Source organism: Gadus macrocephalus, chromosome 16, assembly GCF_031168955.1.
Source record: "Gadus macrocephalus chromosome 16, ASM3116895v1".
Classification (NCBI taxonomy): domain Eukaryota; kingdom Metazoa; phylum Chordata; class Actinopteri; order Gadiformes; family Gadidae; genus Gadus; species Gadus macrocephalus.
In genome coordinates, this window is record NC_082397.1 from 24,266,530 (window position 1) to 24,284,858 (window position 18,329).

General features: G+C 43.9%; 1 protein-coding gene across 7 annotated transcripts in view; it reads left to right on the forward strand.

Moving 5' to 3' along the window:
- The window catches only part of clcn2b (chloride channel, voltage-sensitive 2b), a 119,111-nt gene extending 101,161 nt beyond the window's left edge, over positions 1 to 17,950 (forward strand). For all 7 annotated transcript variants that reach the window (XM_060075545.1, XM_060075546.1, XM_060075548.1 and 4 more), the window contains 2 exons: positions 5,961 to 6,047; positions 14,233 to 17,950. In XM_060075545.1, the coding sequence (XP_059931528.1) occupies positions 5,961 to 6,047; positions 14,233 to 14,427 (282 nt within the window). In that variant the 3' untranslated portion in view covers positions 14,428 to 17,950. The remainder of the gene's footprint in view (positions 1 to 5,960; positions 6,048 to 14,232) is intronic.
- The last annotated feature ends 379 nt before the right edge of the window (positions 17,951 to 18,329 follow it).

The following is an 18,329-nucleotide window of genomic DNA, read 5'->3' on the forward strand; positions in this document are numbered from 1 at the left end:
TGGCAACAATTCCTTTCTCCTCCATGTCGCGGTTCAATCTGGACTTCAGAGAGTCAAAGCCAACGTTCCTTTCCCCCAATTCCTTCTACTCCATGGGCGAGATAACCCCCACTACGAATCTTTTCTTGTTGTGGAAGTACCAGAGAGTCGAAGAACCCAACACAGTCTTTAAGAATCATAATATCACAGAATATCCCCGTCAGTTCGGCTGCAGCACAATGAATGAATAAAGAACATTAAAACTTCGGAAGTAACAAACATTTATTTTGACAGATGTGGCCAAAGTTAGTACTTTACAACCTTGTTGATGACCAACATTTAGAAAAACATGTACCTTTAATTCAGCCTTGGGTGAAAGCGTAGTGTATACTGAATGCATGTTGATGACGATACACTTCTTATAGGGGGTAACTACATTAGCACGACACCGGCTTCCTCCATCTTCTGCGCCAACTTTTTAAATAAATCACAGTTCTCTTTGTCTGACAGCGACAACAACACGACTACCGTCTCCTTCTACTTCTGGCTCAAGGCCCCCGGAAAAGATCTTGAGCATGCGCAGAATGCAAAATACAATTCCAAATCGATTGACTGTAAACATATTAGGGCTTTGACTTTTGCCCAAAAATCCTATTCGAAGTTTGTTTGTTTATTAATATTAATATTCGAATATATTCAAATATTTATTAATAATATTTTGACCATTAAATGCCTTCAGTAAGACCTGGGCTGAATCCGAATACTTAGTACATACTATATCTGTTCAGTGTCTACTACTTGACCGTACTACACTTGACAGTGTAATACAGTCTACAGCTTAATTACTTACTTTACTTTTTTACTCTTTTTAATGTCTCTTTTTTTCGCCGCTTTCTACGACGTCTTTCTAAGCCGCTGTTGGTAGTGTCGGGTCAGCCATCTCTTCTTCGTTCGTTACCAGACTCCGGTTGCATTGTGGGATAGCGTAGTGACCTACCGTTTACTGTGGCGGTAGCACGCATTCGGAAACGTTTTCCGTAGTACACAATGCGTACTGAGCATTCGGACGCGCTATATTTGTGGCGTACTACAAAATGCATACCATAAGTATGAGTATTCGGATTCAGCCCTGGATTGGGCTTTGCGAGGTTTGTTTACCGGCGTTGCTATGGTTACCGGTCTTGCGTGTGCCAACGGTTTATTAGGTTTCTAACAAATCGCTGTCTAATCAATACTTCATTCACTGCCTCTTCCGTGGTCTTTACAATATTATGAATAGACTGCGTCGGGTTCTCCGACGTCTCTCCCTCTTGGTCTGCCCATAGCAGCTTCGAATATTAAGGGCTGCCTAATATTCGTTCGATTTTTTTTATTTTTTTTGATATTCGAATTATATTCGAATCACGAAGTTCGGAGTCAAAGCCCTAAAACATATACACTTAGGGCACTATTTTAACGGTCTGAAACGCTAGTGAGAAGCGCGAAACACAAGTTGCTTTGTGGGCGGATCTCTGGCGCTGTTTCTATTATACCGGCGGATAATTACTCTTGGGCCCGACGCCAATCTAAAATGGGTTTGTAAGCCTATAGGTGTGTTTTGGGTGTAACATGCAACAAACCAAGGAGAGTGCCATCTCCCATCCCCTTTACGAGCCACTTCAAACTTCAAATGGCTCAGTCTATGGCCAAATAATATGCCTGATTCACACATTCAGAAACACTCAGTATGCTTACATGCACAGCATAATCCGATTAAAGCCATAGTTCAACTATGCTCCTCAATTGGACAACTGCAATTGTCCGGGTGTACATGGCGTGAGAAAATCGATTCATTGGCCAAAGCATGAAATGCCCCGGTACGATAGGTGGCGCTGTACCCATTTCAACTAGTGGTAGTAGAGCCGACGGCTTACCTCTTTACGTCAGCAGCAACAACAAACTCAGGCGGCCGCGGCATTCGAGAAAGATCTTTCGCGGTCGTATACGGCGGCCGGAGGAGTCCGCATACGACCACGGGTCGGAACAAATGGAGCGTTGGAGAAATGACATGGACCCGAAGTGAACTGACAGCTGTCCCGCATACGGCAACAATCCCATTCTCTCATTTGTCGCGTTTCAACTTGGACTTCAGAGAGTCAAAGCCAATGTTCCTTCCCCCCCACAACCATAAACATACGCGACAACAATACGACTACCATCTCCTTCCGGCTCACGGCCCCCGGCCGCAAGATCACGAGCATGCTCAGAGTGCAAACTCCGATATGCGATACGATGCTGGTTTACATGCCGGTAGAAGGCCGACTATGAACGAGTAATCCAGGTGTTCTTATCCGATTTCGCTTGTCCGTTCATGTGCCGATATTTATGCGAAGAAGATCAGTTAAAGGTGTTTACATGCATTTTACAATTCCTTTTGAGATCTTATTTGTTTATTTACCCGATTATGACTCTGTCTGCATGTATACGCACAAGTCTAAGTCGTCATGTAAATTTTGGCAAAGAGAACTTAACACATGATATGTGGTCCTGTGGCCGCAACTGTGGTCTATTTAACAATAAGCGTCAATACATTAACAAACATAGTTTCTTACCAGAATTGTTTACATTATCGTTATCGACTTTGTTTTCATAATATGCATGTGTCCCCCCGTTAATATACATTGCCATCGACTGTATTATGCGTTACGTGTTTAGTTTTCCTGTGTTTAAACAGATGGGTGCACACAAGCGCGCGCCAAGCATCACCTGCATTCATTCATTCTTTTACTCACTCACGGTAAAACTGTGTTTTAAGGTAAAACTGTGTTTTAATATCAATCCTAAAAATGATGGGCTTGTACACAATGTCTGTCAAGAAAATATGGGTTTGCTGTACGGTGCAGATGCATTGTTTTAAAAGTACAACTTCTTTCCGCTTTATCAGCTGTTCTTTCCCAAATAATTTAACCAACGTTATAATTTACCCTAAAACCAGATTTTGTTTTGGAAGGCTGAGATATAGTCTGCTTTGCTTGAGTTTATTATAGTTATTATTATTATTAGACCGGTCCGCGCCCCCCCACCTTTAAGCGGCAGGCTCCAGCAGGAAAAGCTGGAGGCCGGAAAAGAGTGAGACAGGTAGCGCGCAAAAGTAAAAGTGGAACCGAGAGTGGTACGAGAGACAGAACGAGAGCAAGACAGACATTACGAGAGCGAGACAGCCATCTCTTTCCCGACAATCCCCTCTGTGCACGAACCCTACATATGGTAATTAGTGCTGGCCCGAATTATTCGAATACTCGTTCGGAAAATTAATATTCGGAGCTTCGTTATTTTTTTTCACGTATGTGACGTTACCAGAGCGAGGGAGGCAAACTATAAGCGTCAGCGACACCAAGCAGAGAAGCGAGAGAGATAGAGGAAGAATAGATATCTTGTTTCCCTTTACGTTACAACACAACATTGTGTAATAAAAAGTAATACTTCCGAAATGCTAACCTTAGCTTAGTTGTTTGTTTACGTTCGCTGTACAGCGCCGCGCCAATCAACTGTGACTGGCATGCTGCAGAGCGTGAGCGTCTTGGAAATACCCGGTCAATATAATGGATATAATATGGACACATAAGACAATCAATATTCTGTATTTGTTATGGATTTATTGTACAAATTCCCTGAAAAGATGCACGTTCCAGGATGAATTGAAAAGCTCCCGTAAGGGCTGAGATGGCAGAGGACAGCTGATTTGGAACGGAACAACAGCTGTTTGCTTTCACGGGGAAAAACTAAGGAACTTCAACCTACTTAGGCCTACTAATTAACGTTCAAAAGCTATTAAATCTTCAACAAAATATGCAGATACTGTCAAAATCGGTTCCAGGGAGTATATAGGGATTATTAATGTTGTTTTTGATGGTGTTTTTTTCTGAAACGAGTATTCGAATATTCGCTCGGAAAAACCCACGAGTATTCAAAGCCTGAAAAATGGCATTCGGGCCAGCCCTAATGCTAATTAAACATTAAAACACCTGCGGCTTATAGTCCAGTGCGGCTTATATATGTACACATCATTCAATTTAGCTGCTGCGGCTTATACTCCGGTGCGCCTTATAGTGCGTAAAATACGGTCATTTATCTGCATAGAGACAGAATCGTTCTAGCAAGAATTGCGATGCATCGAAGAATCGATTATTTTTCCCACCCCTAGCTGCAACGGCAATGGATGAGACCAGACATGTACTCAAAAGAGCACATTTCCGAAGCAGTAATTCTGGAACAGATGCTGCGAATGTTACTAAGACCTTAAGAACAGGACCCTGGCGATGCTGGCTCCCAGTATTTAAACGTTCGGCGAGGATTCAAGCCTCTGAAGCCTAACACAAGAGGGTTTCTTTCAGACGTAAGAGATTCCCGGCCAGAGCAGTGACAATACAGGGGATGGTCAAGGATAGGGTCAATCTGGGCTCATTAGAGGTCTCAGGTTCCAATTATTCGAAGGCCTTAGTCTGATTCATTGTCCGCAGCCAGGTCTTCAGTCAAGCTGTTCTTACTCCAATGGTCGACCTGTTAAGGCTTTGCCTGACACCGGTATCTCCTATCCCTCATTAAACATTAAAATTGTGTCTCTGGGTAAACTTGACTATGTCCACTTTTTACTGTGTGTACACAGTGATCTTAAGAGCTATCCAGCCACTGATGTTACTTTCTGCATTGAAGACCAAGCTCCCCTTCTCAGAGTGGGAGTTGTTCAACATTTACATGACAACCGTATTCTTCAAGAGATGAGCCTGTGCTTCGTTAAGTCATCCGTGATTCAAAAGGCAAATCTGAGTTTCTTGTTCAGACTATTTGTGACTCATTCCCAGTTATTACACATTGACAAGCAGACAGGCAAGGCTTGGACCCTGAAGTGGACAGTTCCATCTTCCATGGAGGACACAAAGGTCCTCGGAAAATAAAATTAAAACATTGAATTGGAAAAGAAAAGGGTGCTCCACTGGCAACTAATGTTTCTCGCTTGAACTTCCACAGAAAGTACCAGGGAACATTGATGAACTTCATAGAGCCACCCCTTCCCTTGCATCCCTAAAAGTCCATTTCATGACAGCAGTCAGATATATCCCATGGTCTAGTATTTGAGTACCCATAGAGTACCACTGTACGTTAACGGTGTCACTGAAAATCGCTTAGTTGCGCCTCACCACTCTGGATGTGCCAGATATTTGATGTTGGCAGATACCACTGGAATTCAGATCATGAGCATACACAGCTTTTCACACTCCCACCGGACTTCAGCATTACCGTAATTCCTTCCGGGCTACGTGGAGCTCCTGCAACGATTCAACATCCCAAGGATAAAGTATTACAAGGATGTGAGTTCAGTACAGCATTTTTTGGTCATAGTCATATTCAGTAGTGCCTAGGAACCACCTCTACTCCAAGTAAGCCAAATCCTGGACAGGATATGTGGTGCGTTGATCACCAAACTTAGAGGTTGATACATTTTTGGCAATTCACACTCCATCTCTCACAGCGAGTCAAGAGGTTGAAGAGGTTGGTTGTTGTTCCGTTCTGCTGAGGACTAGTCGCCGACCTATTTTCTCTCCTAATGCTAGTCTGAGCTTGGTCAGACTTTAGGGAGCCGAACTCTTTCCACATAACAATAGTGGTATGACCTTTCTCTGAACAATTTCCTCATTTTCTTCCTCGCTCTCTGTTTCGCCTCCGCTCAGATGGCTTCTAAATAGTTGTAAGCATCTCTGGTCATCATAAGGGGAAGTTGCCGGAAACATGTGTCCATCACATGCGCTTGTTTATTTGATGTAAGATTGGCTGTATCATTGTTTTGTAGATAGAGAAAATCTGGCTAAGAAATAACTATAGAAAATAAATCGCATTAATTTATCATCGATATCCTGGAAAATGTTATCATGCATATTTTGGAGATAGATTTAATGGCCAACCATACTGTCCATTGATAATGTCTCTGCCTCCACCCTCTGCAGACCCACACCATCTTCTCCCTGCTGGGCTTGGACCACGCCTACGTGACCAGCATCGGACGGCTCATCGGGGTGGTTTCCCTCAAAGAGGTAAGGCTGCTCCTCACTCCACGTCCTGTTGACCAGTGATGCTGGAACTAATCGCCGGCGGATGGGGTTGATCCTTCAGGTGTGAAGAGTTGATTACATGCTAGCCGGCAGTGTGTCAGTGCGTTACAGGCTTTATTTGAACATCATGACTATATACAGTGTATATATATATATATATATATTAGTGGTGGGCCGTTATCGGCGTTAACGGCTGCGTTAACGCGAAACTTTTATCGCGCGATAAAAAAAAAAATCGCCGTTAATCTATTTTCAAACACTTCCTTGTTCGGACCCATCACGTGACTAACCAATCAGAAGCTAGAATTTAGACTGAGGTAAAAGTGAGGGAATCAGAGATAGCCTGGTTCTACCAGACTCTCGTACTTCACTTCATTTCATTTCATTTGTACAGAGAGTCTGGACCTAATCAATTGACAAACGTTAACTCACTTGAAGGCGGGTGTCTGTTGAAGTTTAAAATGATTGGATCTGCCCAGTGCCACTCTGGATCTGCCATAACCAATCGCTAACGTTTGGTTGTGACGTATGTCATGCGCCGGGAATCACGCGCAGGTTGTACACAAACCAAACACCTTGCGCGTCTGCACGAAAATGTCCGTCAACGACAGCTGCAGGTTTTGTTCGTCTAATTCAATTTATCAGGGAAAAATTGCACATTGTAAATCAACTACCGACCTACAACAACAACTCAAACTGGCGTACGACTTTATCGTCATTGTTCTCAGACACGCCCTCTGTTCGCTGATTGGCGGCCGCTGTGGCAGCACCAGAAAACCAAATTACATACAGCAGGTCCAGACCTAGTACTGAAGGGAAATTCAAATTGAGCGGAAGTACTTAGGCGGGCGGAGCCAGGCTAAATCAGAGAGGCAGATTCAACAGAATATCCTGACTATGTAAACATGTAAATATGTAATAATTGTGTAACATAAATACGTAAATGATTAACTGACTAAAAATTGTAAGTACATTTATAGCAAATTAACTCAAATTCACTTGCATGGGCCTTCCCAACGTTCAGCTGTCAATTATTTTTGTTTATGCTCCGTTCACTTGCATGGGCACTTCACAACTTCCGGCGGTGAATTATATTTGATAAATCACCATTGCCCAGTATAATTGACCGCTGTCAAGGTAAACAAACAGATTTTTTGCCGTTTGCCATTTTAATCTAGATTAATCTAGATTAATTTTGGAAATAATCTAGATTAATCTAGATAAAAAAAAATAATCTATGCCCACCACTAATATATATATATATATATATATATATATATATATATATATATATAGTGTATCCTCTATGGACATCATATTTGTCTTGGCTGCAGAGAAAGCTACAAAGTTGTGGTTTCTTTCTTTCTTTAGTTATTTATCTAATGCCGCGTTTCCACTGCAGGGTGCGGTACGGTTCGGTTCCCATCAGTCCGGTAGGGAGGGGGCAGTATAGCCCAGCTCAGTTCAGAGGTCGCGTTTCCACCACCAACAGTACCCTTTGTGGTAGGCCGGATATCGATCGCCGCGGCAGCTACGTAAACATTGTGACATCATAGCAGCGCGACACAGTGTAGCCTGCTCAATAAAAACAATTGAAAAGTTTTTGTTTGGTAATTTTTTTTTTTTTTACGTTATTGTCGCGTTTTACATGTCGTGTTTTACGCGACATGTTCATTGTAAAGAATAATACCTCGAGGCTACTGTTTGTTTGTTTTTATCCCCACGTCGCCCGGAAGTGACGATTCTGTCGACCAATCAACGGAGGGGGTGTGTAGCTCAAATTTTCCGGCACCCTTTCAGGCGTCTCAGTACCCCAACGGAGGAGTACTGAAGACGAGGGCAAAACGAGTACGGCTCAGTCCGGGTCGTGCCCACTTTTGGCGGTGGAAACGCATCCGTACCGCACTTTTGCAAACCGAACCGTACCGCACCCTGCAGTGTAAACCGCCATTATTCAAATTGTGGATGACATACTCTGTTGATGAACATGACCCACTATTTAGCAAATCGCTGTTGTCTTTTCAAGGCCTCTTAAAGGGAGATACGAGTTCATGTGTGAACCCCTTTATACTAGTTATTTTTGCAGCTCTTGTTCTCAGCCCAGTTATCCCCTCCCAGTAGCCCCTCCCCATACCCCCACACAGACACTGGGCCCTGTTTTAACGGTCTGAAACGCAAGTGAAAAGCGCCAAATGCAAGTAGCTTTGTGGGCGGTTCTATGGCGATGTTGCGATTTTACCGGCGGATAAATGACTCTTGCGCCCGGCGCAAATCTAAAAAGGGTTGGTCTGAAGTAGCCTAATTACCCGTAGGTGTGGTTTGGGCGTAACTTGCAATAAACCAATGAGAGTGCCATCTCCCATCCCCTTTAAGAGCCGTGAGCACATTTGAATCTGACGAGTTGATATTTTGACAGCGCGTTTGCAGTCTCCCATGAGACAGATGCATAACCACATGAATTTGAAACTTCAAATGGCTCAGTTTATGGCCAAATAATATGCCCTTATTCACACATGGAATTTTCTTCCACAACTTCAGAAATACTGAGTCGAAAATCTAAAATAAATTCGGTGAAGAAAATTTAACACACATATGATATGTGATAACTGTGGTTCTATTTAATGATCTACGCATCGTTTCTTACCAGTATTGTATGCATTATCATTATCGACATGTGTTCCTAATATGCATGTGTCCCCCCATTAATATACATTGCCATGGACTGTATTATGCGTTACGTGTTTAGTTTGCGTGTGTTTAAACAGATGGTCGCACACACACGTGCCCGCATTCATTCATTATTTTACACATACACACTCGCGCGCCCGCATTTATTCATTATTTTTAACACTCACTCGCGGTAAAACAATGTTTTCTCACGATCAAATACTCATCAATCCTAAAAGTTAATGGCTTGTACACGATGTGTGTGTCAAGAAAATATTTTTTTGTTGTACGTGTTTGCAGATGCTTTGATTTAAAAGTACAACTTATTACCGCTGTGACAGCAGTTCTTTCCCATATAATTTACCAAGAATGTGTGGCTAGGTAGATGAGAGAAGCAAAGTGTATGTGCGAGGTGCACAAGCAACATTATGAATGCGCCCTTAAAATAGCATCTGAACAACGCGCCACTGACTTTAAACCAGGTATTTCCTGGTTTGTGGCGGAATTGTTTTCTGAAACTGCAAAGTAGCACCAGGGAACGTTTGCGCCACATCACACCTCCTCCTTTCGCCGAACCGCCCCTTGGGGCGCAAGATCATTCCCTTATTTACCGATGCGTGGCGGTGGAGGGAAAAGAACGCTCTGCGCCAGTTGCAAACTAGCAACGACACATGCATCAGTGTAGAAACTCAATTGCGCTGGATGCAAGATAGGGCCCACTGGCTTTCATTTGTCGAAGCCAAAGAGAGGGACGACAACTTAGAGAGGAGCAAATCACAGGGGAGTTTTCTGCTCCAGCTCTGTGAGTCACGTGGGGCAGGCATAGCAAGGCATCTGAAAACAATACGAGCTGTATCATAGAGACATGAATCCAGGTAAAAAGATGTCAGCGTGAAGTGAAGAGCAGAGGTTTGTGGTAATGATGGTATCCATGGTGTAACTATGCGTGGTGTGGTGCAGGCATTGTGGATTCTAGGTTTAAGTGTCTGGCACTCGAGTAATGCTAGGAAGCCGGGCGCTTGGAGCAGATGGGAGCGAGAGCTCTCGCTGCTTTGACAGGTTGATCCATCATCTGGAGCGCAGCGCTCGTGGGAAAGAGTACAACGACACATGCGAAGCACACGGTGATCAAAGAATCACAGACATCGATATCTACGGCAATTCCCTCTCCGTCACTCGCAGCGAGTCGAATCGAAAAAGCCTGGCGCACCTCAAGAGGAACGCAGGTTTTTGGTGAACAGCCTCTGAATCAAAAGCATGTAATCAGGCAGGCCTAGACCAAGAATTGATTGATTAAATTCCCTGTAAAGACCTATGTGGCTCTCTTGTCTCTCGCTGAAGCATCCTTTTGCTTCTTGTCGCACTATTAACTCTCTCCAGCTCCATTATCCCTCTCTCTCACGCTTCACGCTCTTCTGTGCTGTTTATCCAGCCGTGCCTCTTCATGTTTCCTCTAGCGTGGTTCTTTACTCCACGCTTGCCCTCTTTATCGTCTACTCTGTCTGCACCTCGTTTTAAAACCCCTCTTCCTCCCTCCTCCCCCCTCCCCATCTCTCCGGCTCCACTCCACTCATTCCCTGTGAATTGGCCTCAGCTTGTGTGTTTCCACCATGAAGCTGTTTTACTAAGAGCCACAGCCCCACCAGGGCAAGTCATGGTGTACATATGAGAGAAAGACATCAAGATACATATGTCTTGAGGAATAGAGGGTCCTTTGCATATGTTCTAAGGCAAAACCCTAGAGAGAGCCTCTACGAATAGTCAAATCTCCTAACGCTTATGCCTCCTTTCCTTAACTTTCGTGGAAAACGTCATCGGGTCAAGGAGAGATGAAAAGGTGCTTCCTTTCGAACATAGGAAAAGAAAGCACTGTTTAAAATGAATTTGACCCCACTTTTCCTAGTCTACGTCATTGCGTATCGGCGGGTATTGCCGACCTCTAGCGTCTCTAGTGTGAAACTAAAATTTTCATCGCCAACAATGAGAATCACTTAGGTTGGACTTGGCCAACGGGAATATTTTAGGCCACTTGAATTCCAATTCACATGTGAAAAGAAAGTGGCTAAACTTATGTTGATTTTGAAATTAACTGCCCCCAGTAGTCTTTCTTAAATGTGAAGTTGGCATTTTATTTTCTTAGGGTGTATTTTATGTGCTTACTAACCAGCAATAAATAATAATAATATTCAAATAATATGTTTCTGGAATTGGTATCCATTATTATCAATTGTATTTTTTTCTCTTCTATTCTTCTGCTTTACCGCGTCTCTCATGCGTCTTCGCGTAGAGTCGGTAAACTTATATCATAAATATTGCCGCCGTAAAGGATTATGGGTACCACTGTCTCCTTTCCTTTCGCAAAGGTTGCTCAGGAGTAACCTATGCTAAAGGACGGTTAAAGGAAGCATCGAAGCTCCTTTCCTAAGCCTTTTTAGAATTCAAACCACCTTTCCTCCAAGCACTTCCGGGTCATCTCCATAGGAAAGGAAATTTCCTATGCAAAAAAGAGAATTCGTAGAGGCCCCGTCTGTGCGCATAATTGCCATGGTATCCATTTATAATAGCACCAGTTTTGCGTTGCCGATTTAAATGGTCGTGGAGTTAGAAAACATCCACCGCTCTGATTTCCGATTAAACGCCAGCGGTGTTCCGGATGAGCTCAGAGAGGATTGAATCCTGTTTGCCGATTTCTTCCCTTCTTTAGTACTCTCCCTTAGCTCCCATCTGTTGGCTGTCACACATCGGCCAAAGATATGAACCGCGTGGACTTTTTAAACACTTTACCATAAGCGAATTGTGTTGCTACAGAACCCTGTCTGCTGTGAGATCAATTCAGGCCAGCGGTACAATGTAATAAAGATGGGCCCATGGCCTGAAAGACAACAGGAAATTGGAATTGATTAATTAAACTTTACTGATTGGATCAATTTCCAGGATGTTGGCAATGCATTCCACTAAAGATTGTTTTTTGTTCTCTCGCGTTGTCGACGTGTTCTGAATTTGGGCATTTGGCCATCAGTTGACATCCACTATATCCCGAACAAGTGTTGAGCAGCTCCCACAGCTGTATCTTGGATTGTCCAACACAAGTAAGTGCATGGAAACGGCTCTAGCTAGGCAGCTTTCTCCAATAGAGCCCACAACATTGAGATTTATTGAGGGACAAAATATATAGACTTTTTTTTTTTATACAAAAATGTAAATATACAGGATTATCGCCGTAGGCTAATTTCCATCCTTCGTCCCTGACTGGAAGATGGTCCTTAAATAAATTAAAAATAAAACAAATCATAATGTATAGTTGAACAGACACACACTGAGTAAAACATCCTAATATACATAATAGACAGGGTTAACAGATCAGGGGCAGTGGACAAATTATAAATAATCACAGCTAGTGACCACATGTTTGATTTCCCAAAAGCCTTTTTTTTTTTTTTTTGGAAAATGAGGTGAGAGTTGGTAGTTTGGTAGTTATTGTCTGTTTATTTCATAGTGTTTTCCATATGTAGCAACTCAAGTTTCTTTAAAATCTGACAGTGATGATACATTTTTGGTTTTCTATCTAAAACTTTTATAGCTTGTTTATATGTTGACTCTAGGGACTTTAGAGTCTTCTTACAAGCTGAAGCATGTCATGCAATAGGTCATGTGAGACATGATCATTGCATCAAAGTATAACTGCTTCATTCGTCTCAGTGTTCAGAGCCCACTGCGCGTGCTCACAGACTTGGTAACTGAGACGTAAGAGAGACTGAGCACTATCTTCGTAAATTAGAATTGTGTGCGAAGATAGCGGCTGCGTTTTAGGCAGTGTGATCATTTTGTATTGTATTGGGTGCAGAGCAATATTGTTTATAATACGTCGCAATGGTAAATTGAGGAATTGATTTTTTTAACGGATTGGAGCCCAGCCATAGCATCACGTCCGATCAAAACGAAGAGCTCCGTTCCTGATGGTTTTATGAATGGAGGTAGAACGAGAACGGCAACCAAACACAAATCCTTTCTTTTTCATTTTCTAACATTCAGGAATTCTAACTGATTGCCGTCAGTCCCTGAGTCCGTGAGCATGCTCAGTGATGTGTGAACACTGAGTCGGTTGTTGTTGAGTGTTTGTTATTGGGCTATATTGGCGAAAGCTAACTAGCCAGGACAGTTTCCATGCACTTACTTGTGTTGGACCATCGAAGATACAGCTATAGGAGCTGCTCAACACCTGTTTGGGATATAGAGGATGTCAAATGATGGCCAAATGCCCAATTGCAGAACAGGTCGCCAACGCGAGAGGAGGGTTGAGCAAAACTCATGGCTGATTACAAGTAACCCTCGGGTCTTAGCAAACCACCCAAACCCTTTTAACAACATTACTGATAAGTTAAACTCGCTACTGCCAATCAAATTAGAATCCAAATCTGCTTCCCCCTTGCTTTTGTGATCTCCTGTTTCAGCTGGGAATGGCTAAAAGTTCAAAACCTTGGTTTCATGGTTCATTTCCCAGAGTAGGGAACCATTCAGCCCAGCGCATCAATCGTTCAGTGCATACTTTATGACTGAATATGTGATAAACATTAGCACTGTGGAGAAAACTCAAATTCTCAAACACACAGACCTGAAAAGAATCACAAAGACATTGCTTCTAACACAACCAAGATACAGCATCCAAATGAACCGCATTCACTTTTGGTGCCAGGGAAGTGAACTGGCTCTGAAAACGCATTGACTTGCGTATTTTGCGTGTCATAAACTGTCTTGTAGTTCACACCACCACAGGAGGTTATGCACTCAAGGTTCATCTACGTCTTAGCCCAGACCAAATGGGGCCAAATTGAATAACGCTGTTCAATTGAAACATCGAGAGAGTTTGTGGTCCGATGAACTGAAGGTGCTACCAGAGGTCAAGGTCATACAGGAATGAATCCACTCACCTCTGAACCATAATTGTCATCATGGTGTCAGTTCCATCTTGCTGATCTATTCCTGTCCGCAACGCTACTGATGTTTTACTGAGCTGTGAGATTTAGATTCTAACAACATGAGAGTTCAAGGCAATGCTGAGAGCAGACATGAACAGAAATAAGGAAAAGGCTATTAGACTGCTGAAAAGGCTACTATGGACTGAGAAATATGGACTAATGCTGCGTTTTATTATCCATCCGTCTCGGAGGTCCGAGGATGTTGCCTAGTGACACGCAGAAACACGCCCCTTTTCCTCGGACGGCGAACTCGCCATCTCGGTTGAACTCAGTGGTGACCGAGCAAAATTCCGAGACAGAATTCAAGATGGCTGCGCCCAGTGTGACTTGAAGTATGAACTGTTTTCATTGTGCTTGGACCTTGCTTGGACATTGATAAAATACGGGGGGGTCTGCTACTTCCATTTAAAATCACAGGAACGGCTGCATGTAACGTCTCTCTCTCTCTCTCTCTCTCTCTCTCTCTCTCTCTCTCTCTCTCTCTCTCTCCCTCTCCCTCTCCCTCTCCCTCTCTCTCTCTCCAGCTGCGTAAGGCCATCGAGGGCTCTGTGACGGTGAAGGGGACAAAGGTGCGCCCCCCGCTGGCCAGTTTCCGGGACAGCGGCACCAGCAGCAGTGAGAACGAGGCCACTGAGCTCCACAAGCTGTGGGACCGCCACAAGAGCATGTCGCTCCCCCGCGAGCACACCCAGTCCGACTCAGACGAGAAATCCCAATGACGGGCCCGCTGAGAGGGGGAGAGGGAGCCAGCATCGACTGCTACCCTTGAAAGCTGCCGACACAAAAGAAGAAAAAAAAGAATCCTCAGGGTTTGGATCGATATGTAATTCTGGGAAATGGAGTCATCTTTTTTCTGCAGCTTGCCAGAGACCCCCCCCCCTCCTGTGTCCCCCTACTCTCTGTGTGTCTCCATCCCCCTCCTCTGTGGCCCAGGGCCTGTCCCGGTGAGGTAACCAGGGGTCTGGCCCTGACTACAGACACTTGACACTCTTCGGTGGGGGGGATTGACTACAGCCCAGATTGTGCCCTGCTCTCCACTGGAGCCACGAGACCCTGCTGGAGAGGACAAGGGAAGACTACGTAGGGAGTGTTAGTGACCAGGGGTGTATACAGGGTTAGAGTAGAAGTGGGGTGTCGTGGACTCAACCACCGTCTGACCAGCCTGACGTCTGTCCGTCGGCCTCGTGACCAAACTCTGAAACCGTCTCCCCGTCTGAACAAGTCTTCCATTTGTGTTGCGAGGACAAACACAGAGTGAGTGTATGTATTGAGAGAATGGACGAGTGTGTGCATGTAGCAACACGGCTGTTTATAATAAGGTTTTTATTATTTTGTAATTCATTTGAACACGTTTTAGTCTTATTATAGCAGTTCTGTTTCACCATCCCGACAGCTGGTATGGCTGTAATCTTAGTGGTGTGGCCCCGTCCTAGTTCAGGAGACAAGGGGGGTCCGCCTTCACTTCCAGACCCTTCTTAGTTCCATCGTGAAGCAGGCTGGTCAAAGGAAACAGCCTTCTCGTCTTAAAGTCTCTCTCATGTCTGGTTCCAATGTATGCATATGTACCTCCTACACACATACACACACAATCAGAGCTCTTAAGAAGCATCATAGGGCAGAGAGAGAGAGAGAGAGAGAGAGAGAGAGAGAGAGAGAGAGAGAGAGAGAGAGAGAGAGAGAGAGAGAGAGAGAGAGAGAGAGAGAGAGAGAGAGAGATCTATACCTATGTTTATATCAATAGATATACAGTAGTTTTATATATATATATATAAATCTCTTATATAGAGATAGATGGATATATTGATATATATTTCAATATAGATATCAATATATATGTACCAAGGCCCTGGCAGCGAAGCGGCTCTTTGGGTCCAAGAGAAGAGGCTGGATCTTCTAACATCACCATGCCAACCCTACCCCTGCCGTCCCAGTCCTCAGGTGTTCCTCCCCATGACGGCCGTGTCTGTATGGGAGCTCTCAGCGGAGTGCCTGGCTGGAGGAGGGCTGGAGGGAGGGAGAGAGGAACCAGGAGTATAGCGCTCTTAATAATGGATGTGCAGGGCGCTGGGCTCCTCCTCAAACGCTGCTCATCCAGGGACAGGAGAAGGGCTCTCTCCTCTCGTCCTTATATCTCTCTCTTCCTCTTTCGCTCTCCATTGCAGACCAGTCCCTGACTTGAGGAGCTTTTAAAGTCTCAGATGGACTCTGTTTTCAATTATTTTAGCTCGGATCTTTTCTTGTTTTAGATGGAATGGGTGAAGACGTCTTATCAGCCCTGATATGTTGCTATGAGGCCTTAAACCACACAACACACATGCACAAAATATCTATGTAGACGTGCTCATCACGACATGCAGGGACATGTGAGACAGCATGGCTTCAGCATGTAGCACTGCATGTGACTCAAGAGGCTGCAAGATCCTCTCTATGGCTGGGCAGAGCTCTCGACACTGAGGTGCATGTCGGGGTGACAAGTAGTACCTCCATTGAGCTTCTCAGCATGAGACTGCTCTCAGAGTTAGACCGCTCTCACAGTGAGACTGCCATCAGAGTGAGACTGCTCTCACAGTGAAACTGTTCTCCGAGTGAGTGTGCTCTCAGAGTGCGACGGCTCTCATAGGGAGAATGCTCTCAAAGTGAGACGGCTCTCACAGTGGGACTGCTCTCACAGTGGGACTGCTCTCAGAGTGAGTCTTCCGTTAGCCCGCTCCACGCGGTCTGACAGGCATTTATCAGTGTCTGGCCCCTTGGCTTGGGAAAAAAATATTTATCAATTTAATATATATATATTTAACACAATTAATTGTAATATAAGATCCTAATTTAATGTCTTAACAGATTCAATGTGTTTTTTTGTCTCATTTTCTCATTTTTTGTAAATTTTTTGTCTCAAAATTTGTTTTTCATGCCGTGTTCGAAATTCCTGTCGTGTATAGGGCAAATTAACCTAGAGCAAAGATGTCCACTTCCTGGAGCTGTAACATAAATAGTATTGATACTATTAATAATACTGTCGTTATGATATTGACGGCGCCGTGGTGCGTCGAGTGGAAGGAACTGTTGAGCTGTGTGGGGTCTGTCTGTGTACACTCCAAGTGCCTCTTCATTAGCTGGGCTGCCTCTTCCTCTTTTTTTTACATTGTTGTCGTTAGCAGGGATTAGCAATCACAATGCTCGTTCTATAGTCTTGCATGTGAGCATTTTGACAAGGCACACACATGCACACTCACTCACTCTTCTTTCTGTTTTCTCAAACCCACACACTCTTACACACATGCACTTAAGATAATGCGTCAGCGCCACATTGCAATTATGCACGATCTCCATGGCAACATATCACCCACTCCCCACATCATTCCCTCCGCGCTCGCCCCTCTGCAGAGATCCACTGGCATGATTCAATTCTCCTCAATGGTCCTTCTCCGGTTGATGTTCATCGGTCTGTGATCTTTCTCTTTCGTCAACATTTCAACTGTAAAATGACACATGGCATATTTGTGATATTTATTAATCAATGAGTTGAATTTGTGATTCGATTGTTTCCTTCCATTCTATGATTTTCCTTTTTGTGGTATGCGGTATTAGAAATACATTTGTGCAATAATAATTGTAACCCAATTTAAATTGATAATTTAACATGAATGCAATATACCTTCTTTTTTTTTACGAAACCTGAAAAGTGTATAAAGATAAAATACATTTTAGGTGAGGAGATCCGAGGTGTGTGTGTGTGTGTGTGTGTGTGTGTGTGTGTGTGTGTGTGTGTGTGTGTGTGTGTGTGTGTGTGTGTGTGTGTGTGTGTGTGTGTGTGTGTGTGTGTTCATGTGGGTGTGTGTGCGTGCGTGTGGGTGTGTGTGCGTGCGTGTGGGGTTGTGTGTGTGTTGTCTCCGTTGCATGAGCCTAACACCAAGGTCATACTATTGTTCGGTACAATCAAAGAAGTCTGTTGTGTGCATCTTAGGGAGCTTTGGGGACCCCTGGTTCCACTCCTATTTTCGGGGGGACTGCACGCTTTCCCAGGACCCATCATGCTTTGATGCCTGTGCCAACTCATGCAGCGCTAGGGGCCCTGGTCAAATGTCCCCTGAACCCCTGGTTGTACATCCTAGGCCATTGAACTATTTTAACTCAAGAGGGACAATACATAACAGAAGAAAAAAGAGACAGAAAAAATGGTATTTTTTACAGACAATTTAAACAATGTTTTGTATAACTGGAATGAATAAAGACATTTTAACAACAGTGTGACGCGTTTCCTTTAAAGATCCCATTTCATGCTTTTTTGGGGTTAATTATTGCATTTGGGGATAATACTAGAATAAAGTTACAGGCCTGTATGATATAAATACCCCTTATTATTCACACACTGTTCGTTTCTGAAAAAGCAATTTCAGCATCTTTCAAAATGTTCTGATATGAATCATGTTGCTTTCAGGCCCCCTTCCCGAGTAGCCCAGACTGCTGTGATTGGTCGAATGCTTTGCCCGTGTTGAGGCAAATTCACACCCCCAAGATATTGTAAGCATTGCGGATAGCCGGGAGGCGGGACTTCTGCACTTTGTCACGACCCTAACGAGGGGAGCTTAACAAGCTCATTGCCAACACCTGAGCTGGGCTTATT